At 45.6% G+C, this 24,278-nt stretch overlaps 1 protein-coding gene across 1 annotated transcript in view; it reads left to right on the forward strand.

The window, feature by feature from the left end:
* Window positions 1-24,278, forward strand: part of GIPC3 (GIPC PDZ domain containing family member 3) — a 256,767-nt gene that overhangs the window by 95,696 nt on the left and 136,793 nt on the right. Inside the window, exon 4 of the mRNA XM_077271913.1 lies at window positions 11,363-11,475. Coding sequence (XP_077128028.1) covers window positions 11,363-11,475 — 113 coding nt within the window. The remainder of the gene's footprint in view (window positions 1-11,362; window positions 11,476-24,278) is intronic.

Here is a 24,278-nt window from a genome sequence, read left to right on the forward strand (position 1 = left end):
CGATACCACAAAATTAAACCGAGAAAAAAATAATGACCAGCGCGCCTGTCTAGGATTCAGGCGCCTGGCGGTCTCAAGATAAATCAAATTTTTGTGGTCAGTCAATACCACCACCTGATGTCTGGCCCCCTCGAGCCAATGGCGCCACTCCTCAAACGCCCACTTCATGGCCAAAAGCTCCCGATTCCCAACATCATAATTCCGCTCAGCGGGCGAAAATTTACGGGAAAAGAAGGCACAAGGCCTCATCACGGCGCAGTCAGAACTTTTCTGCGACAACACTGCCCCAGCTCCGATCTCAGAAGCGTCGACCTCAACCTGAAAAGGAAGAGTCACATCAGGCTGACGCAACACATGGGCAGAAGAAAAACAGCGCTTAAGCTCCTGAAAGGCCTCCACAGCATCAGGGGACCAATTAGCAACATCAGCACCCTGTCTAGTCAAATCGGTCAATGGCTTAACGACATCCGAAAAACCAGAAATAAATCGACGATAAAAGTTGGCAAAGCCCAAAAATTTCTGAAGACTTTTAAGAGAAGAGGGCTGCGTCCAATCACAAATAGCTTGAACCTTGACAGGATCCATCTCAATGGAAGAGGGAGAAAAAATATATCCCAAAAAGGAAATTCTCTGAACCCCAAAAACGCACTTAGAACCCTTGACACACAGAGAATTAGACCGCAAAACCTGAAAAACCCTCTTAACTTGCCGGACATGAGAGTCCCAGTCATCTGAAAAAATCAGAATATCATCCAGATACACTATCATAAATTTATCCAAAAAATCGCGGAAAATATCATGCATAAAGGACTGGAAGACTGAAGGGGCATTAGAAAGACCAAAAGGCATCACCAAATACTCAAAGTGGCCCTCGGGCGTATTAAATGCGGTTTTCCACTCATCCCCCTGCCTGATCCGCACCAAATTATACGCCCCACGGAGATCAATCTTAGAGAACCACTTGGCCCCCTTTATGCGAGCAAACAAATCAGTCAGCAACGGCAATGGGTATTGATATTTAACCGTGATTTTATTCAAAAGCCGATAATCAATACATGGTCTCAAAGAGCCGTCTTTTTTTGACACAAAGAAAAAACCGGCTCCTAAGGGAGATGACGATGGACGAATATGTCCCTTTTCCAAGGACTCCTTTATATATTCTCGCATAGCAGTATGTTCAGGCACAGACAGATTAAATAAACGACCCTTTGGGTATTTACTACCCGGAATTAAATCTATAGCACAATCGCACTCACGGTGCGGAGGTAGTGAACCAAGCTTGGGTTCTTCAAAGACGTCACGATAGTCAGACAGGAACTCAGGGATTTCAGAGGGGATAGATGATGAAATGGACACCAAAGGTACGTCCCCATGAGTCCCCTTACATCCCCAGCTCAACACAGACATAGCTCTCCAGTCAAGGACTGGGTTGTGAGACTGCAGCCATGGCAATCCCAGCACCAAATCCTCATGTAGATTATACAGCACTAGAAAACGAATAGTCTCCTGGTGATCCGGATTAATACACATAGTCACTTGTGTCCAGTATTGTGGTTTATTATTAGCCAATGGGGTGGAGTCAATCCCCTTCAGAGGAATAAGAGTTTCCAAAGGCTCTAAATCATACCCACAACGATTGGCAAAGGACCAATCCATAAGACTCAAAGCGGCGCCAGAGTCGATATAGGCGTCAGTAGTAATAGATGACAAAGAGCAAATCAGGGTCACAGACAAAATAAATTTAGACTGTAAAGTGCCAATGGAAACAGATTTATCAAGCTTTTTAATACGTTTAGAGCATGCTGATATAACATGAGTAGAATCCCCACAATAGAAACACAACCCATTTTTCCGTCTAAAATTCTGCCGCTCGCTTCTGGACAGAATTCTATCACACTGCATGCTTTCTGGCGTCTTCTCAGTGGACACCGCCAGATGGTGCACTGGTTTGCGCTCCCGCAGACGCCTATCGATCTGAATGGCCATTGTCATGGACTCATTCAGACCCGCAGGCACAGGGAACCCCACCATAACATCCTTAATGGCATCAGAAAGACCCTCTCTGAAAGTAGCCGCCAAGGCACACTCATTCCACTGAGTAAGCACAGACCATTTACGGAATCTTTGGCAGTAAATTTCAGCTTCATCTTGCCCCTGCGATAGGGACATCAAAGTTTTTTCTGCCTGAAGTTCCAAATGAGGTTCCTCATACAGCAAGCCCAAGGCCAAAAAAAACGCATCCACATTGCGCAACGCAGGATCCCCTGGTGCCAATGCAAAAGCCCAGTCTTGAGGGTCGCCGCGGAGCAAGGAAATCACAATCCCAACCTGCTGTGCAGGGTCTCCAGCAGAACGAGATTTCAGGGACAAAAATAGCTTACAATTATTTCTAAAATTCTGAAAGCAAGATCTATTCCCTGAGAAGAATTCCGGCAAAGGAATTCTCGGCTCAGATACCGGAGCATGAATAATAAAATCTTGCAAATTTTGTACTTTCGTGGTGAGATTATTCAAACCTGCAGTTACACTCTGAAGATCCATTATTAACAGGTGAACACAAAGCCATTCAAAGATTATAAGGAGAGAGAAAAAAAAGAAAGACTGCAGCATAGACAGACTGGCAAGTGATCCAATTAAGAGCACAGAAAAAAAAAAAAAAAAAAAAAAACTCTCAGCAGACTTCTTATTTCTCTCCTTTCTCAGCCAAGGATTTTAACCCTTTAGTGGGCCGGTCAAACTGTCATGATCTCCATGGCCAGAGAACTAGCATAAGCCTCTATAGGAACAAGCTCTTGGAAGATGTAACTATACTGACCATGAACTAAACCTACCGCATCATCTAGAAGTAGCCAGGTAGCATGTCCTACTTTTTATCCCTATATGCCCAGCGCCGGCCGGAGAACTAAATAATGCTAGCAGAGGGAAATATAAGACCTGACTCACCTCTAGAGAAATGCCCAAAAAAAAAGGAGACAGAAGCCCCCCACATATATTGGCAGTGATATGAGATGAAACAACAAACGCAGCAGGAAAATAGTTTTAGCAAATTTGAGGTCCGCTTTCTAGATAGCAGAAGACAGAAAGCATACTTTCATGGTCAGTAGAAAACCCTAACAAAACACATCCAGAAATTACTTTAGGACTCTGGCATTAACTCATAATACCAGAGTGGCAATTCCTGATCAACAAGAGCTTTCCAGACACAGTAACGAAACTGCAGCTGTGAACTGGAACCAAAATACAAAAACAAAACATGGACGAATGTCCAACTTATCTAGTAGATGTCTGGGAGCAGGAACAAGCACAGAGAGGCTTCTGATAACATTGTTGACCGGCAAGCATCTAACAGAGAAGCCAGGTTATATAGCGACACCCAGATCAAATCAGAACAGGTGAACAGGGAAGATGATGTCACAAGTTCAATTCCACCAGTAGCCACCGGGGGAGCCCAGAATCCAAATTCACAACAGACTCCTATGAGGACTCAGGGTTTACCTTCTATCCTAACTATCTGTCAACATTATCAAAACATTTTCTACTGAACATTAAGCCTTCTCATTATCTTTCTCTTTCTCATGCATGCTGGACACCACGTCTATCTCTACGGGCCCACTGCATCTTTCTGCTATCTTTCATTTTTTTCTTTTCAGGGAACATCATCAGCATTTTCTCACAATTAACCAGTTAAATACATATAACTTACTCATGTAAACATTATCATCACTTTCTTCCGTCAAACATTATTGCTACCTGTCTTAAAGCAATATCATCATTTAAGTGCGACAAAGGAACATCCCCTTTAAGAGAGGAACAAGTCTCTATGAGGTAGCGTGTCTTCTCAAGCTACCAGTCCATACTCAGCAAAGGTTCCAGTGTGGTATCTTCACAAAGAGTCCTTCTTTAAGTAAAACCAGTAGGGAGCACCTTTAATAAGGTGCAAACTATTTACAAGCAGTTTGTATTACGCACTGTTCATAATTACAGCAGTTCTGGAAACTTTGTGCAAACTTAGGAAAATGAACAAAACAATAGGGATCCCGGGTCAACAAAGGGATCCCTTTAAGAGTTTACCCTAGACGGGTTTAGCAGCAAAACAGGAAACAGTAACTATATACATACTCATGGTTTCGAGGTTTACTCTTGCTCTGGTGGTCTTGGTCCCTGACCTCTGACCGCTGCGGCATCTGTGCCGGTAGCAGGTCCCGCAGGGGCCGTTAGATCACCCGGTGTCTGGATCTGAAGGCTGACCTTGCTTGCAAGTTCAGTAGCCGCTACTAAGCGTACGGTGGTGATGGTCACAAGATCTGGCAAATCTGGATCTGTCATGATCGGGGCAGCAGGTGACGCCCCCTCAGGCTCACATCGCCGGACATCCCGAGCACACCATCCTTGTGCGCTCCTGTGACGGGTGTACGTCACCTGGTCCCCCCTTCGTAGTGGATCGCCATTCCGGTCGCAGCAGGGAGTTTTCACGTTGTAACTTGTAACAAAGACGTCAGTGGGTAGCCCCGGCTCCTGTATGGAACCCCATCCCCTCTTCGGGTGGAAGGCCAACACAGTCCCCCACTTTACCACGCCTTTCCTGCCATGTACAGACTTTCTGTGTTGTGTATCATGTTGTTCAACCTCGTCTCGACTCTTCCAGTGCTGGATCAAGCATTGATTGTACTGTTCCCAGGTAAGTATTGCAATGGTGAGACCATCCCCCGGGGTCCCGTCTGGCTCAACCCAGGGGGTGTCTCACCGGAGCATCACCCCGTCTGGGCCCACATCTATGGGCTCTCCCCTCTTGGTCGGTAGCGGCGGTATCAACTTCCCCATCGCGCTGGGGGTGAGGACCACCCGCTCGACTGTGAACGAATGGTTACTGTTGTGGGGAGGATCGGTCGCGAGAGCGGGACCGGGCAGGGGAGCAGGGGCGCCGTCCATACCTGCGCCTGATGTAGTTCCACCGATGTTGATCCAGTCCGTTGACAAGGACGCTGGAGTCGGCTGCAGCCCGGACCGCGGCTCCTCCAATGCGGTCTCCGGAGGCGGCTCCGCCTTCCGCGACTCCTCCTCCGTTGGCTCCGAGGTCGGGATGGGTAGGTTCAGCTCCGCTGCCGGTTCCAAGGACTTCGGGTCCTCCCGTTGCAGTGGACGTGGGTCTGTCTCCGGTGAATGAGGGCAAGCCGGGACCGTTCCTCCCTTGTTCTGGCACTTGCTGTTCATCGTCAGGGTCCGATAATCGGTGGCAGTGCATGCATCGGATTCCGCCATTTCTCCAGGGCCGAGCTTCTCCGTCACCTGCTTCCCGCCGCTCCAGGTCAGGGGGTGGTCCTCTGCTTCGAGGCAGGTCACCGCTTTGCAACAAGAGGTGCAGGGGGCGGTCGCCGCTTCTGGCGCCACTTTGGTAGTCTCCTCCCATGGCACGCCCTCCTTCTTCTCTGGCGTAGCAATGGCGGCGACTTTTGGCGGGAACTTTTGGCGGTAAATGGCGCAGCACAGTCTTTGCAATAAAGTACAGTCCAAGCACAGTAAATCACAGTTCCAAGGCACACATGACCTGATTCTTCAGGCTTAAGTAGATCCTGTTCGTGACGCCAAGTTTTGTAGCGCCCCCACCGCCGCAGGGCTGAGGGGTACCTGGTACCGGGCCTCTGAGTCTCTGCTCTGGGGTCGTCACGGCGGCTAGGCCCCGGTCCGTGACCCTGCCGTGGGGCGCACAGTCTATAGGAATGGAGTGTGATGATAATGGTGCAGTTGTGGGGCGCAGGTCGCGGTAAATAACGAGGACACCAGGTTGCAGTCTCTTTACCTCTTTACTGAAGGTCTCTCGGTCCTCCGTCCAGAACACGGTCCACCAGGCTGCGCAAGTCCGGCCGGTCCAATGGCACCTCCAGAGTTCTCTTCTCAGGAGGAAATCTGTGCCTTTCCCCTAGCGCTATGTGTTGTGGTCCTCCCCTGCTGTGCTTACGGAAAGTCCCCACAACTGTTGTGTCTGTTTCTTAAGTTCCCTCACAACTCGATTAGATGATGTTCTGCTAATCCTCCGTCCCTCCCTGAGGTTCTGGTTGGGACGGCACCCGTTTGACGGGTAGGCTCGGAGCTCTTCCGGGACCCTAGAGTCGCCCCTCTCCACAAGTTGCCCCCCAAGACTGCATAGGTGATTTGAGTTAGACAGCCCGCCTGAGACTGACTGTCCTGCCGCTGTTTGGAGTATTGCTTGAAGCTGAATGTTATGATACTCCCTCGGCGTTCCGGCCACCGGTAGTGCACCTCAGTAGGATGTTGCTTCGGTCTTACAGCACGACTCCTACTGGTATTCTCCTTTTGCGTGATCCCGTTTCTCACTCAGCACAATCTATCTCGCTTCTAGTCCTTCCTTGGGCACCGCCGCTATCCTGAGCAGGCACGGTCCCGTTACGTTCGTTCAAGTTGCCAAGCCTCTGTCAGGATCCCACCCCTGACAGAGACCCTACTGTATCTTCCCCCACAACACCCTCTGCCACAAGGTGTTGCCTGGTTCCAACCCAGTCAGCTTTCCGATCTAACTTCCTGCCTGACCCCCAGTTTACCCACTATGGTGGGGAGTGGCCTAATGAATAGCACCCTTAGCTCCCCCCGGAGGCCCGGCTGTGAAATGCATTGGTGTCTGTGATACCTGGTCAGATGAACTCCTTCAGTGCCATCAGATGTACCATAGCTCCCCATAGTGGCGGAGCCACAGTACTGCAATGACCAGGACTCTGGGGCGCTGCACTAGTATCATTTATGTGTGGCTGTTGCCAGTGGATACTCTACCACTCTATCTGCATGTGTAATGTGTCTGTCTAGCCTTGGGACTGTCACAAAATGACTGACCTGGTATAAAACGACCCAACCATAGGTCTGTCACGAACAGCACAACAAACAAGGGAACACCGGGCATACAATTACAACGGTGGGCCCTGTCGGTAGGGACTGGGGGAATGGGCACCTCCTGCACTGGCCTGCAGATGTGCCCTGATCTTGCTACCATCCCTATACAGTTTCTTTCAACCCATCACCGACCAGGATACCTAGTCCCTCCCTTGCCCTGCACCTATCCCTAAGTAGGGAACTGGCAGATGAGAGCACTGGTCCCACCGCTGCACTAATACAACTCGGGGTAAGGAAATACAGACAAGGTAAAGGTAAACAACACTTAGCTTAATGCTGCAAGGCACAGCACAGCGGAAAGAAACACCAGATTCACCGGACACAGCAGTAGAACAACTGTTCCCAGCAAGCTCCTACTCCCAGCTTGGTCGCTGAAGAATGAACTAACACCGACAGTCAGCTGATGAACCTGGTGACCTCTTAAAAGATGGAGGGAGTAGTCACCACCAACATCAGCTGACCCAGTAGCAATGCAATGCAATGCAACGCAATAACACCAGCTGCCACCGGGTGGGGAAAACTGCATAAACCCCTGATGACCAGAAAGGAAAAAAAGGTCTTAAACTGAGGGAAACCAGATCTGCCACAAATCCAAATTGGATCATGACAGTGACTTTACACCTAGGCAGCTAGTGTCAGTGGGGACAATTAGCCGTTGGCTTAGCATCTGGTTCCTACATGTGTACGGTAAGCACAGTAGAGTTCCAGAGCAAGCTCAACCCTAGTCAGGGTATTATACAGAGCATCTGTTCTGTTTCTGTGTGCGAGTGACACAGCTCAGTTGCAGAGCATCTGTTCCATTTCTGTGTGAAAGTGACACAGCTCAGTTATAGAGCATCTGTTCCATTTCTGTGTGCAAGTGACACAGCTCAGTTGTAGGGCATCTGATCCGTTTCTGTGTGCGAGTGACACAGCTCAATTGCAAAGCATCTCTTTCATTTCTATGTGCAAGTGACTCTGCTCAGTTGCAGAGCACATCTTTCGTTTCTCTGTGCAAGTGACACAGCTCAGTTGCAGAGCATCTCTTTTATTTCTGTGTGCGAGTGACAGCTCTGTTGCAGAGCTTCTGTTTCGTTTATGTGTGCGAGTGACACAGCTCAGTTGCAGAGCATCTGTTTCGTTTCTGTGTGCGAGTTCAGTTCATGTGCTTGTCCTGTGACGTTTAACAGGACAGAGCACTTAGTCCTCATTTGTACTGTTCCTTCCTGTGGAGTAACAGAGTTTGGAACTCAGTGTCCTGTTCACACTGAGTGGCGTTATCCCAGTGTGTACAAGTAATCGCTCGCCAAGTGTTCACTGGCAGCAGTTTTCCATCTCTGCAAGGTGGACCCCGGGTTGCGATTGCGCTTTATTATTTATTTTATTTAGCACAATCCACCAACCCTAACACTATGTTTGTATTTACTCTATATAATATTTGAGTTTCACTTTTTGTGTTAAAGAACTGAAATAAATTAACTTTTTGATGATATTCTAATTTTGTGAGAAGTACACAGCAAGCAACAAGTTTTTCACACCTGGATTTGAGCATCCTCTGCCATTGTTCCTTGCATAGTCTCTCCAGTTCCGTCAGGTTGGATTTTGAACATTGGTCGGCAGCCATTTTCAGGTCTCTCCAGAGAGGCTCAATTGGGTTTAGGTCAAGGCTCTGGCTGGGCCAGTCAAGAATGGTAACAGAGTTGTTATGAAGCCACTCTTGTTATTTTAGCTGTGTGTTTAGGGGTTATTGTCTTGTTGGAAGGAGAACCTTCGGTCAAGTCTGAGGTCCAGAGCACTCTGGAAAAGGTTTTCATCCAGGATATCTCTGTACTTGGTTGCATTCATGTTTCCTTCAATGGCAGACAGTTGTCCTGTCCCTGCAGCTGAAAAACACCCCCATAGCATGATGCTGCCACTACCATGTTTCACTGTTGGGATTGTATTGGGCAGGTGATGAGCAGTGCCTGGTTTTCTCCACACATGCCGCTTAGAATAATCACCAAAAAGCTCTATCTTCATCTCATTAGACCAGAGAATCTTATTTATCATAGTCTGGGAGTCCTTCATGTGTTTTTTTAGCAAACGCTATGCGGGCTTTCATATGTCTTGCACTGAGGAGAGGCTTCCGTCAGGCCACTCTGCCATAAAGGCCTGACTGGTGGAGGGCTGCAGTGATAGTTGACTTTGTGGAACTTTCTCCCATCTCCCTACTGCATCTCTGGAGCTCAGTCACAGTGATCTTGGAGTTCTTCTTTACCTCTCTCACCAATTATCTTCTCCCACGATTGCTCAGTTTGGCTGGACGGCCAGGTCTAGTAAGACTTCTGGTGGTCCCAAACTTCTTCCATTTAAGGATTATGGAGGCCACTGTACTCTTAGGAACCTTGAGTACTGCAGAAATTTTGTTGTAACCTTGGCCAGATCTGTGCCTTGCCACAAATCTGTCTCTGAGTCCTTTGACCACATGAATCTTATTTGGTCTGACATGCACTGTGAGCTGTGAAGTCTTATATAGACAGGTGCGTGCCTTTCCAAATCAAGTCCTATTAGTTTAATTAAACACAGCTGGACTCTAATGAAGGAGTAGAACCATCTCAAGGAGGATTACAAGGAAATGGACAGCATGTGACTTAAATATGAGTGTCTGAGCAAAGGGTCTGAATACTTATGACCATGTGATATTTCAGTTTTTCTTTTTTTATTAAATAAAATTTCTACATTTCTGTTTTTTTCAGTCAACATGGGGTGCAGAGTGTACATTAATGTGAAAAAAAATTACTTTTTTGAATTTACCAAATGGCTGCAAGGAAACCAAGAGTGAAAAATTTAAAGGGGTCTGAATACTTTCCGTACCCACTGTACACATGTACATAGCACACACTTATACACACATATACATAGCACACACACTGCACAACAAATACTCAGAAGGTGCACACATTACAAAATAGAACATTTGTACAGATAAACATGTTCATATAAACACATACAAATATCTCCCCGGCAGCACACACTACACATACCTTACATGCACACAATGACACTGCTTTATGCTGAAGGAAGCTTAGATGTTAAACTACATGAGCTGCGGCTTGCTCTGCTTCTCCTGCTCACCGCAGCGCTGTCCCATCAGACAACGTCCTGACCTCCCCTTTTCCGGGACTGTCGACAGGACAGGAGCCACTTTCATCAGAAACAGCAAAAACAGTGGATACTGTACTACTTATTTGACAGCTCAGCTTGGCAGGTGACAGCCATCTGTGGTTCTCCATCCACCTCAGAAGCAGGAGGACGGGAACACTGGTCAATAAGCGCTTCTATCATTTTAATGGAGGAGGCGTTCAGTGACCAGTGTTGTTGTCCTTCACTGTATGCTCCTTTTTCAATGTCAGGCAGAGCTGCATCACAGAAAAAACAGCACCCCCATGATCTGTTATGGGATTGTGCCCTAGGCACGCGCCTACCCTGCCTACCCCTCCTCTCGACCCTGTCTTATAAACAAATATTTACATTCAAGATAACGTCTACACTGATTTATATATGAATTAATACTAAATGTCCATAGGGGAATAATTTGCCCAATAAACACTCTCATAGAATTCAAACAACAATATCCATACAGGTACAATTGCCCGTGGATAATAAGTGATGCAGGCAAGAAAATTAAAAAAATGGATTTTTATTGCAATAATTTTAAAACCTAAACAATAAACAGGGCTAAAAAAAACTCCATAAGGAGGGACAAGTTATACAGGCACAGTGAAATGGTGAGCTATGGATTATATATATATAAACTGGCAGCCAATTATTACCCCTACTATATATGTTTCTAAATCCTGAGGTGGCATGTAGCAGATAGATAATAACCCATAGAACAAACAGATAGATATATTTATCAGTATATATAATAATATTATTCAAGATCTATCAACCAAGTCCCCTTTATAAAAAGGACCAGCGTCATATCCCGGTATATAGATGAAGATTTAACAGTGAAAGGCCATCATTATCACGTACAATAAGAGTTGATGTGCAAATAATGTAATACAAAAGGTGCTAGTGCCGATAATGAGGGTCTAATATAACCAGGGGGCTTACCGCCAGATAATGTCCTGTGTCCTGTGTCTTTCCCTCCTGCCCAACGGGCGCCGTTTCGCTGCTCGCTTCTTCCGGGGGCGTGATTTATATATGAGTATCATATTTGGGCAACAGACTATATCCTATATTGTAATATCAAAACAGGCAGTTAAATTAAACAGCAATCTTTTAATCACATATCTTTTACGGTAGATGTGAAAAAGTGAATTGGGGCTTGGAAACCAAATATGTGATGTGACAATCTCTTTCTCACGCTGTTTAAATGTTAATATTAAATGTTAATTTAAAATGTAGATTTGATAATGCAATAAAACGTTTTATATGATGCTATATCTTAAAATATAGCTTTGGCTGCTGGATGAACTTTTGTGTTGTATTTTCCTAGATATGATTGGGCAAAGAGGCAAATCTAATAAATGTGCCAGTGAGGCTAAGATGACCAGTGGAAAAGAAACTCTCCGTCTCAGAAATAAGGGCATAGCTACTTTGGAAGAACTGGTAAGATGTTTAATCAAATATAACCTCCAATTTTATTTTCTATAGTAAAGAATGCAGATATTTTATAAAACTGGTATATCCAGTAATTTGAAGTAGAAGTGTCATTTCCCATTGTTTTGACATTACTTGTTTGTTGCTTGTTACACAGTTACATAGGTTGAAAAAAGACAGGTCCATCAATCCATGAAGGTCAACCTTTACCTGCCAATTATACTTTTCTTCACTAAATCATCTATAACTACAATGCTATGTGTACTGAGGAAATTATCTGGCCTTTTTTAACAGCTGTTATAGTGCCTGCCATTACTACCTCTTGTGGTAGGGCATTCCACAGTCTGACTGCATTAACTGTAAAGAACCCTTTCCTATTTAGCTGCCAGAATCACCCGTAATGAGTAACCCCCTGTCCTTTGTAAGGTCTTGGGAAGGAATCTGCATTTGAATTGGCTCAAATTTCTAAATATCCTTTTCAAAATGTGGAGCCTAAAACTGTATCCCATATTCTAGATGTGGCCTTATAAGTGATTTAGAGAGGGGTAATAACATGTTGGAATGACATGATTTTATCTCTCTCTTTATAGACACCCTAAATCTTGTTTGCTTTTGCAGCTGCTGCTTCACATTGAGTACTACTGCTCAGCTTACTTGTAACCAGAATACCCAAGTCCTTTGCCTGTTCTGTAGTCCCAAGTATGGTCCCATTTAATGTATATGCAGCAATAGGATTACTCCGTCCTAGGTGTATTACTCTTCATTTATCTACATTACATCTCATTTGCCAAGTGTTGGCCAATTCAGACATCTTATCCAGATCATTTTACAATATTTTAATGTCAAGGTTTAATATTCTACATTGTTTAGTGTCATCAGCAAACACTGACACTTTACTCTCAGTCCCATCCACAAGGTTGTTAATAAAGTGGTTAAAAAGAATTGGTCCTTGCACAGATCCCTGCGGTACCCCACTGCTGACTATATCCCATTTAGAGAACGTACCATTTATGATGACTTTGTTTCCTGTCATTTAGCCAATTCCTTACCCATCTGCATATAGTTTCCCCCAGTACTTGCTTATGGAGCTTCAGTATAAGGCTGTTATGTGGAACTGTATCAAATGCCTTTGCAAAGTCCAGTTAAATCACTTCAGCCACATTACCTACACATAAATTTGCACTCACCTCCTCATAGAAACCCAGCATGTTGGTTAGACACTACCTATGTTTCATTAATCCATGCTGGTTATCAGTTATTATATTATTCTCTGCAATATATTTCTGCAGGTCATCTCTTATCATGTACTCACAAACTTAGCAAACTGCTGATGTCAAACTTACTGGATGTAGTTGCCTGGATCCACCCTCTTACCTTTCTTAAATATTGGTACTATGTGAGCCATTCTCCAATCCTGTGGCACCAACCCTTTTACATGAGAGTCAACGACTATGAGATACAGTGGTCTGTCAATTATTGAGCTCAATTCCCTCTGTGTCCGTGGATGAATGTCATCTGAGTCGGAGATTTGTCATTGTATAATTTGCTCAGACTTAGGCATACTTCTTCTTGTGTTTTATTAGTTATATAAGGTGTGAACTTTGATTTTTACCTTGTTGAATGATCCCTGAATCAGTTAATTGGTGAATATAGATGAAATGTGCCTATTTAATATCTCAGTCTTTTCTTTGTCCTCTATAATTATCTTATTATCAGCTTTTAAATGCCAGTGACATTCGCTTTTTTCTTTTTGGCATTGATGTATTTATACAAAATTTGGGGTTTTATTTTAATTTTGTTGGCAATTTGTTTCTCTGTAGATAACTTTGCTAGCTTGATTTCTTTTTTTACATTTCTTATTGGGATCTTTATACTCCTGAAATGCTATTTCTGTACTTGAGGCCTTCAAAGTTTTTAATGACGTTTGTTTTTTGTTTTATTAACCCCTTCACAAACTTGGACGTATCCATAAGTCCTGGTTGCCATTGGGTTCGTGACCTTGGACATATTGATACATCCTGGCAATCAAGTGGGCACAGGAGTTGTGCATTCATGAACGCCGCCAGGAGTTTAGCTTACATAACATCTGACACCCGGCTCTCACAGTCAGGAGCAGTGCCCACACTGCTCCAGGCAGTTTAACCACTTAAGTGCCTCAATCGATAACAATCACAAAATTTAGGAGGCTGAGAGAGGGAGGGGACTCTCTCTTCTGTCCGATCGACGCCCCTGCAACGGCATCGCGATTGCCCAGTCGTTGCCATGGTGACCCGATGTCGTCATGATGACTTCCAGATCACCAGGCTACAGAAAGCTTGCTAGTGCATGGTCATATGAGACTTCTGTCAGAGCAGCACTGGCAGATATGAAGCTCTTAAATGCATTATACCAGCAATCAGAGTGTTAAAAGTTAAAGTTCCATAGAGGGACTAAGTAAGAAAGTAAAAAAAAGTTTAAAAAATTTAAAAATATTTTTAAAAAATCACAAAATGATACCCATGAATAAGTATTTTATGTAAAAAGAAAATAAGCAAAAAAAGTACACATATTTGGTATTGCTGCGTATCAAAACGATCCGACCTATAAAACTGTCACACCACTTCAGTGAACATCGCAATAAATAGATAAAACAAGAGGTAAAAAATTATGGTTTTGCATCATAACACAGAGCAAAAAGTGGAATCTACAGGTCCTTCTCAAAAAATTAGCATATAGTGTTAAATTTCATTATTTACCATAATGTAATGATTACAATTAAACTTTCATATATTATAGATTCATTATCCACCAACTGAAATTTGTCAGGTCTTTTATTGTTTTAATACTGATGATTTTGGCCTACAACTCCTGATAACCCAAAAAACCTGTCTCAATAAATTAGCATATCAAGAAAAGGTTCTCTAAACGACCTATTACCCTAATCTTCTGAATCAACTAATTAACTCTAAACACATGCAAAAGATACCTGAGGCTTTTAAAAACTCCCTGCCTGGTTCATTACTCAAAACCCCCATCATGGGTAAGACTAGCGACCTGACAGATGTCAAGAAGGCCATCATTGACACCCTCAAGCAAGAGGGTAAGACCCAGAAAGAAATTTCTCAACAAATAGGCTGTTCCCAGAGTGCTGTATCAAGACACCTCAATGGTAAGTCTGTTGGAAGGAAACAATGTGGCAGAAAACGCTGTACAACGAGAAGAGGTGACCGGACCCTGAGGAAGATTGTGGAGAAGGACCGATTCCAGACCTTGGGGAACCTGAGGAAGCAGTGGACTGAGTCTGGTGTGGAAACATCCAGAGCCACCGTGCACAGGCGTGTGCAGGAAATGGGCTACAGGTGCCGCATTCCCCAGGTAAAGCCACTTTTGAACCATAAACAGCGGCAGAAGCGCCTGACCTGGGCTACAGAGAAGCAGCACTGGACTGTTGCTAAGTGGTCCCAAGTACTTTTTTCTGATGAAAGCAAATTTTGCATGTCATTCGGAAATCAAGGTGCCAGAGTCTGGAGGAAGACTGGGGAGAAGGAAATGCCAAAATGCCTGAAGTCCAGTGTCAAGTACCCAGTCAGTGATGGTGTGGGGTGCCATGTCAGCTGCTGGTGTTGGTCCACTGTGTTTCATCAAGGGCAGGGTCAATGCAGCTAGCTATCAGGAGATTTTGGAGCACTTCATGCTTCCTGGCACCTGCTCACAGTGCCAAAACCACTGGTAAATGGTTTACTGACCATGGTATTACTGTGCTCAATTGGCCTGCCAACTCTCCTGACCTGAACCCCATAGAGAATCTGTGGGATATTGTGAAGAGAAAGTTGAGAGACGCAAGACCCAACACTCTGGATGAGCTTAAGGCCGCTATTGAAGCATCCTGGGCCTCCATAACAGCAGTGTCACAGGCTGATTGCCTCCATGCCACGCCGCATTGAAGCAGTCATTTCTGCCAAAGGATTCCCGACCAAGTATTGAGTGCATAACTGAACATTATTTGATGGTTTTTTTGTTTGTTATTAAAAAACACTTTTATTTGATTGGATGGTTGAAATATGCTAATTTATTGAGACAGGTTTTTTGGGTTATCAGGAGTTGTAGGCCAAAATCATCAGTATTAAAACAATAAAAGACCTGACAAATTTCAGTTGGTGGATAATGAATCTATAATATATGAAAGTTTAATTGTAATCATTACATTATGGTAAATAATGAAATTTAACACTATATGCTAATTTTTTGAGAAGGACCTGTATGTTGCCGATACAGCTGAAAGCGCGATGTGGGGGTGGTGGTGCTGAGACCGCCCCTCCGACTCTCATGCCCCATAGTGCCTGCATGGTCGCCCCTGGAGTAGTGGGGACTCTAGGCAGATGCCTAGTCTGCCTGCCCCTAATGAAGGCCCTGCCCGTGGTGTCAATATGATCACTGCACCCTTAGGTGAATACATCAAGGGGTATAGTTTGTGAAAGGCCGTCATGTATGAAGGGTTCTGCTGTTCTGGAACCTCAGGGGCTGTTCCAAGAAGTCTTAGCATCCGCAGACATAACAGTAAAATCTGTACTATAATATGGTGCTTCTTCTCTTATGAGTTTTACACTGTGTTAGGTGTCAAGTTCCCGCCGCTGCACAGGGGGAATCTCGAACTATGTCCTCTGCGGTCTCCCATTCTTCTCCAGCCGCATAGAAGCCTGATCAGCAGAAACCTCAGTCCTAGCATCTTGCTCAAGCTGATGCTGTGCATTTGATTACTGCTGCCATCTCAGGTCCAGCTATTGTAACCAGCATTAATCTGTGGCGAGCAGATGCTCCAGGGACCAAGTCCTGCTTTTTGTCTACTGAGCATGCCCGTGAGACGACTTCTCATTGGAGGTCGAAGGTCACATGCTCAGGTCCTGTTGCGGCTCTGATTGGACCACCGAGAAGGTACCGGAAGGCTGCAACTATAAAAGGTTCACATAGTTACATACTTACATAGTTATCAAGGTTGAAGGAAGACTTTAAGTCCATCCAGTTCAACCCATAGCCTAACCTAACATGCCCTAACATGTTGATCCAGAGGAAGGCAAAAAAAACCCATGCGGCAAAGAGTAAGCTCCACCTTGGGGAAAAAAATTCCTTCCCGACTCCACATACGGCAATCAGACTAGTTCCCTGGATCAATGCCCTATCATGGCCGCCTAGTATAAAACTTTGTGTGTGTTAGTTAGTTATCTGGTGAAAGCTCCTAATCATCCCCCTCCCTAGCGTTGTTGCATGTAGTTGGGTGTTTGAGCTAACTAGCACCAGACCGTGCCATCCACCACTAGGCACAAGTATACTGTGTTAAATTAGCAGCAACCGCCAGTGCGGCACCGTGTGCTTCCAGGCCCTAGTCAGGGTGGTTAATGGCATCCGCTAGAGAGGTGCTGCACACACGTAGTGCACTAAATTTATTAGCGTAGTTTCTCCCTGGCATCACAGTTGCGGCGCCAAGCGCTAGTGGGTCTAGAGGGACTCTAACCCTGTGTCCTTGGGGCAGAATCGTGTGATTGTACATTAGCGCTCACTTTGCCAAGTTCTGTGAGCTTTAACAGGCTACGGCATTTATATTCTGTGATGTAACAGAGTCCGCCTCTGTACACACCGGGTGATTTTAACCCATGTGTGTTCATCTATTATACCGCCATATAGCATCCGCCATTACTGGGCAGCAGGTAATATCTCTGCACGGAGGACCCCAGGCTGCGAACGCACCTTATTACTACCTTTATATCATTTGGTGCATTCCGCCAGCCCTAACACACTGTGCCTGAAAATTGGTTCCCGATTGCTTGTAGGGTATTGAAGCACTCGGGAGAAAATTCACAACAAACTGTGAAAGCCATTTGTCCTATTCCTTATAAAAATGAAGAACTTTGGGCTACATCAACATTTTAGTGGTAATAATGTATTTATTCATTCTTCAGCGCCCAATGGTATAAAATTCTGTGTGGTACATGTGGTGTCAATATGCTCACTGCTGATCTGGCACCACAGGGTCTCTGTCGGCCGTAAAGCAGAGCACAGCGGTGATGTCACCCCTGTTACTGCCGGCGCTGACACATTCAGTGCAGGGAAGCTCTCGGCAGCAGCGCGTGCATATTAGCAGCGCTCTTGCCGAAAGCAGTTTTAACCCTGTGGACGCCGGCGGGGGATGTGACAGACATCAGAATGTGAGTATGTAGTGTTTTTTTTTTTTACTTTTACAATGGTAACCAGGGTAAATATCGGGTTACTAAGCGCGGCCCTGCACTTAGTAACCCGATGTTTACCCTGGTTACCCGGGTGCTGCAGGGGGACTTCGGCATCGTTGAAGACAGTTTCAACGATGCCGAAGTCGTTCCCCTGATCGTTGGTCGCTGGAGAGAGCTGTCTGTGTGATAGCTCCCCAGCGACCACACAACGACTTACCAACGATCACGGCCAGGTCGTATCACTGGTCGTGATCGTTGGTAAGTCGTTTAGTGTAACGGTACCTTTAGTCCCAAGAGCATCTGCTCGCCGCTGACTTATGGTTGCTATAGCTGAACCTGGGACGGCAGCAGCAACCAAACGCACAGCATTAGCCTGAGCAAGACACTGGGACAGACGTCTCTGCTGAGCAAGATCCTCTGCAGCTGAAGATGAATGGGTGACTGCAGAGGACATGGCTAGAGAGTCCCCCTGTGCAGCGGCGGGATCTCGATGCCTAACAAAATGTGATCCCAAATGTTATGTAAAATGTTGCCAACAAAAGCTTCAACTCAATCCACAAAAAAAGCAAAACCCCACTCATGTCGGTCATCTGTTAATGTTAATATAGGGGGCTTTCACGTTACTGGTAGTACAAAGGCTCTGGAAAAGCACTATGGCTTCTTGCTCCCCCTAAGAAATCCAGCAAATTCTGAGCTCCCATATCGAAATGCCCCCCTCCTTTCTGAGCCCCACACTGTGCCTAAAAATCAGTTAGTGTCCACATGTTTGGCATTTCTGTAGTGACTGGAGCTCACCTAATTTACGGGTGCATGTCTCCTGAAGCGCAGCTGGGCAATACAACATTTTGGGTACTACACTGGCAGACTTGCAATTTTCACTTAGCAACATTAACTGTGGCTTGTTTCTGGCAAACACCCATGGAGTCAAAACCGTCACTACACCTGGAGATAAATTCCCAGAGGGGTATAATTTCCTAAATGGGGTCACATGAGGGGGGATTCTGCTCTTCTGACACTTAGGGACTTTGTATATGGAGCCCGCAAACTATTCTATGATAGTATATCTATATATATATAATTGTCTAAGGGGTACTTCCATCTTTCTGTCGGCAACTTCAGTCATGGAAATCCCACGTCGCTGATTGGTCGCGCCAGCTGCCTGTCATGGCTCCCACGACCAATCAGCGACGGGCACAGTCCGATTAGTCCCTCCCTACTCCCCTGCAGTCAGTACCTGGCGCCCGCTCCATACTCCCCGCAGTCAGTGCCCGCTCCATACTCCCCGTGTGCCCACTCCATAATCCCCTCCAGTCACCGCTCACACAGGGTTAATGCCAGTGGTAATGGACCGCATTATGCCGCGGGTAACTCACTCCGTTACCGCCGCTATTAACCCTGTGTGACAAAGTTTTTACTATTGATGCTGCCTATGCAGCATCAATAGTAAAAACATCTAATGTTAAAAATAATAAAAAAAATAAAAAATCATTATATACTCACCTTCCGCCGCCTTTCCCGCTCCTCGCGACACTCCGGTGACCGCTCCATGCAAGCGGCAGGTTCCGGTGGCAAGGATGGAATGCGAGAAGGACCTGCCATGACGTCATGGTCATGTGACCGCGACGTCATCACAGGTCCTGTGCGCCTGCATGAGAAGGACCTGCCATGACGTCACGGTCATGTGACCGCGACGTCATCACACCCTGGGACCGGAAGCTGCCGCCTGCACCGCACACAGGCGACAGAACTACAAGGGGCCCTCGGAAGGTGAGTACATGTTTAATTTTTATTTTTTAACCTGTGACATATACGTGGCTGGGCAATATACTACGTAGCTGGGCAATATACTACGTGACTGGCCAATATACTATGTGGCTGGGCAATATACTACGTGGCTCTGTGCTGTATACTATGTCGCTGTGCAATATACTACGTGGCTCTGTGCTGTATACTACGTGGCTGGGCAATATACTACGTCACTGGGCAATATACTACGTGGCTGGGCAATATACTACGTCACTGGCAATATACTATGTCACTGGGCAATATACTACGTGGCTGGGCAATATACTACGTGGCTGGGCAATATACTATGTGGCTGGGCAATATACTACGTGGGTCTGTGCTGTATACTACGTGGCTGGACAATATACTACGTCACTGGGCAATATACTACGTAACTGGGCAATATACTACGTGGCTGGGCAATATACTACGTGGACATGCATATTCTAGAATACCCGATGCGTTAGAATCGGGCCACCATCTAGTATATATATAATATAATAGAAATAGCACTCCGTTCCCCTCCCAAGACTCGCCATGTGGTTAAGCAATACATTATAGTCACATATGGAACATTGCCACCTATTTTTACCCATTTTTCTGTGGAACAATGTAAGATCTAGGGTTAAAACAACATTTTTTGGTAAAAATTTAATTAATTTTTCTTTACCGCCCAATGGTGTAAGATTCTGTGACACACCCGTGGTTTCAATATGATCACTGAACACCTTGATAAATTCATTGAGAGGTGTAACTTTTTTTTTTTCCAAAACTTTTATTAAATTTTTTAGGAAAGTTAGGAAAAGAAATTGAAATAAGGGGTTTAGGGGAAGGAATTAAAAGGGGAAAGTAGGGGGAGCATAAACAGAATTGTATAAGATACAACATTGTAAATTGAGAGGTTGAGAGGTGTAACTTTTAAAGCAGGATCACTTATGGGGGATTCTGCTGTTCTGACACCTTAGTAGCTCTTCCAATGTGACATAGCACCAGGGGCTGGCTGGCACTTTTCAGCCTGGGGGGCAATCACAAGGCAGTGGCCCTCGAGTTGCGGTGGCCCTCCTTTTCCCTGCTTACCTCTGGCCATTGCATTAAAGCAGCAGACATAGGCTTTAAAAACAGGCTGGTACAGAGATATGGGAACAGAACTGAGCTTGCTGCATAGATATGGGAGCAGAACCGAGCTTACTACAGAGATATGGGAGCAGAACCGAGCTTACTACAGAGATATGGGAGCAGAACCGAGCTTACTTCAGAGACATGGGAGCAGAACAGAGCTTCCTATAGAGATATAGGAGCAGAACAGAGCTTACTGCTGAGATATGGGAGCAGAACGGAGCTTACTACAGACATATGGGCGCAGAACGGAGCTTACTACAGACATATGGGCGCAGAACGGAGCTTACTACAGAGCAGTATAATATAGTAAAATATATAGATGAATTAGAAATGGCGACACACGCAAACGTCATCTGCATTAGTAATACATGCACCATTACATAATTAGTTGTAGGCTGGGTTCACAAGAGTGAAGTTTACATTCTGTATACGCACCACAACCTCCAGCCTCGCGGAGGGTATCCCTCCTGTAAACCCAGCCTGACGGGGACAACCCCTTATAAATGGAAGTGTGCTCCTCTAAACCATGCAATCACTGCCAATCCTCCAACCGTAAGTGGTGAATTTCCAGAGCTGGGAAATGGGATTTCAATATTAGAACACGTCAACTTTGGTTCCCGTCCCTCCTCAAGGAAGTATGGCAGACAGGTGTGATAAGACTATTAGAAAAACTACTGCCACACACACGGCAGTACATACTGGCAGAAGTGTGAGGGCATTAGTGCCTGTGTATGGACATGTCAGAGGCTAGAGAGAAGAAAGCTTGGTCCCTCTTAGCTTCTGGCAATGTTTTACCTCAGCTCACATTTGGGCCATACCATTGTAAAACAGGAAGACACATTTACCCACTGACCCTACTATTCATAAGGAACTGCTGTCTACCCCTTAGTTGCCCACTGTATATAGTCAGTGTGGGGATGTGGGCTACAGAACAACACAGGGCGATGACACTGCTACCTGAACCCTTCAGCTGCCCCACAATATGCAGGGAGTAAAACCAGTACAAAGTATGGCAGCCTCCCTGCAGAGCTGTCCAGGGCCGGACTGGGACAAAAAAGGAGCAATGCCACACAAACCCCACCAGCCCACAGACTATAAAGGTACCTTCACACTCAGCAACTTTACAACGAGAACGACAACGATCCGTGACGTTGCAGCGTCCTGGATAGCGATCTCGTCATATTTGACACGCAGCAGCGATCTGGATCCCGCTGTGATATCGCTGGTCGGAGCTAGAAGTCCAGAACTTTATTTGGTCGTCAGGTCGGCGTGTATCGTCGTGTTTGACAGCAAAAGCAACGATGCCAGCAATGTTTTACATGGAGCTAACGACCTGTGAGAACGGTAAGTGAGTCGCCGTTACGTCACAGGATCGCTCCTGCGTCGTTCTGGAGCTGCTGTGTTTGACGTCTCTACAGCGACCTAAACAGCGACGCTCCAGCGATCGGATCGTTGTCTATATCGCTGCAGCGTCGCTGAGTGTGACGGTACCTTAACACTCCCCCCACACCCGATCAGTGAATTTTCCTATACTGTGTTGTGCCCTTCAACGCTCCTCTTAAAGGCGTTATTTGAAGAGCTATGTGTGAATGTCGCCACAGTGCCCACGATTGATCGCTTCTTTAGAGCGCCGGTTCTCGAGATCATGGGGGTCCCAGTGGTCGGACCCCAGCAACTACAAAGTTCTCGGGAAAGGGGATTACTTGGTATAATCCATTTAAATGTGTTTTCCAATATATATATATTTTATTTTCCCATAGTATTCCTGAAAATAATAAACCAATATTAACCCTCCCAAAGACCAATGTCACCCATCCGAGAACAGGACAGGAACAGGATTGGCAGGAGGAGTGGTACTGTGCAGTGTATATATACAGGACAGGAGGAGGGTACTGTGCAGTGTATATAAACAGGAGGAGTGGTACTGTGCAGTGTATATATACAGGAGGAGTGGTACTGTGCAGTGTATATATACAGGAGGAGTGGTACTGTGCAGTGTATATATACAGGAGGAGTGGTACTGTGCAGTGTATATATACAGGACAGGAGGAGTGGTACTGTGCAGTGTATATATACAGGACAGGAGGAGTGGTACTGTGCAGTGTATATATACAGGACAGGTGGAGGGTACTGTGCAGTGTATATACAGGAGGAGTGGTACTGTGCAGTGTATATATACAGGACAGGAGGAGGGTACTGTGCAGTGTATATACAGGAGGAGTGGTACTGTGCAGTGTATATATACAAGACAGGAGGAGTGGTACTGTGCAGTGTATATACAGGAGGAGTGGTACTGTGCAGTGTATATATACAGGACAGGAGGAGTGGTACTGTGCAGTGTATATACAGGAGGAGTGGTACTGTGCAGTGTATATATACAGGACAGGAGGAGTGGTACTGTGCAGTGTATATACAGGAGGAGTGGTACTGTGCAGTGTATATATACAGGACAGGAGGAGGGTACTGTGCAGTGTATATACAGGAGGAGTGGTACTGTGCAGTGTATATATACAGGACAGGAGGAGTGGTACTGTGCAGTGTATATACAGGAGGAGTGGTACTGTGCAGTGTATATATACAGGACAGGAGGAGGGTACTGTGCAGTGTATATACAGGAGGAGTGGTACTGTGCAGTGTATATATACAGGACAGGAGGAGTGGTACTGTGCAGTGTATATACAGGAGGAGTAGTACTGTGCAGTGTATATATACAGGACAGGAGGAGGGTACTGTGCAGTGTATATACAGGAGGAGTGGTACTGTGCAGTGTATATATACAGGACAGGAGGAGGGTACTGTGCAGTGTATATACAGGAGGAGTGGTACTGTGCAGTGTATATATACAGGACAGGAGGAGTGGTACTGTGCAGTGTATATACAGGAGGAGTAGTACTGTGCAGTGTATATATACAGGACAGGAGGAGGGTACTGTGCAGTGTATATAAACAGGAGGAGTGGTACTGTGCAGTGTATATATACAGGACAGGAGGAGGGTACTGTGCAGTGTATATACAGGAGGAGTGGTACTGTGCAGTGTATATATACAGGACAGGAGGAGTGGTACTGTGCAGTGTATATACAGGAGGAGTGGTACTGTGCAGTGTATATATACAGGACAGGAGGAGGGTACTGTGCAGTGTATATATACAGGACAGGAGGAGGGTACTGTGCAGTGTATATAAACAGGAGGAGTGGTACTGTGCAGTGTATATATACAGGACAGGAGGAGGGTACTGTGCAGTGTATATAAACAGGAGGAGTGGTACTGTGCAGTGTATATATACAGGACAGGAGGAGGGTACTGTGCAGTGTATATACAGGAGGAGTGGTACTGTGCAGTGTATATATACAGGACAGGAGGAGTGGTACTGTGCAGTGTATATACAGGAGGAGTGGTACTGTGCAGTGTATATATACAGGACAGGAGGAGGGTACTGTGCAGTGTATATATACAGGACAGGAGGAGGGTACTGTGCAGTGTATATAAACAGGAGGAGTGGTACTGTGCAGTGTATATATACAGGACAGGAGGAGGGTACTGTGCAGTGTATATAAACAGGAGGAGTGGTACTGTGCAGTGTATATATACAGGACAGGAGGAGGGTACTGTGCAGTGTATATACAGGAGGAGTGGTACTGTGCAGTGTATATATACAGGACAGGAGGAGTGGTACTGTGCAGTGTATATACAGGAGGAGTGGTACTGTG

The sequence above is a fragment of the Ranitomeya variabilis genome, chromosome 1 (genome assembly GCF_051348905.1).
Source record: "Ranitomeya variabilis isolate aRanVar5 chromosome 1, aRanVar5.hap1, whole genome shotgun sequence".
Classification (NCBI taxonomy): domain Eukaryota; kingdom Metazoa; phylum Chordata; class Amphibia; order Anura; family Dendrobatidae; genus Ranitomeya; species Ranitomeya variabilis.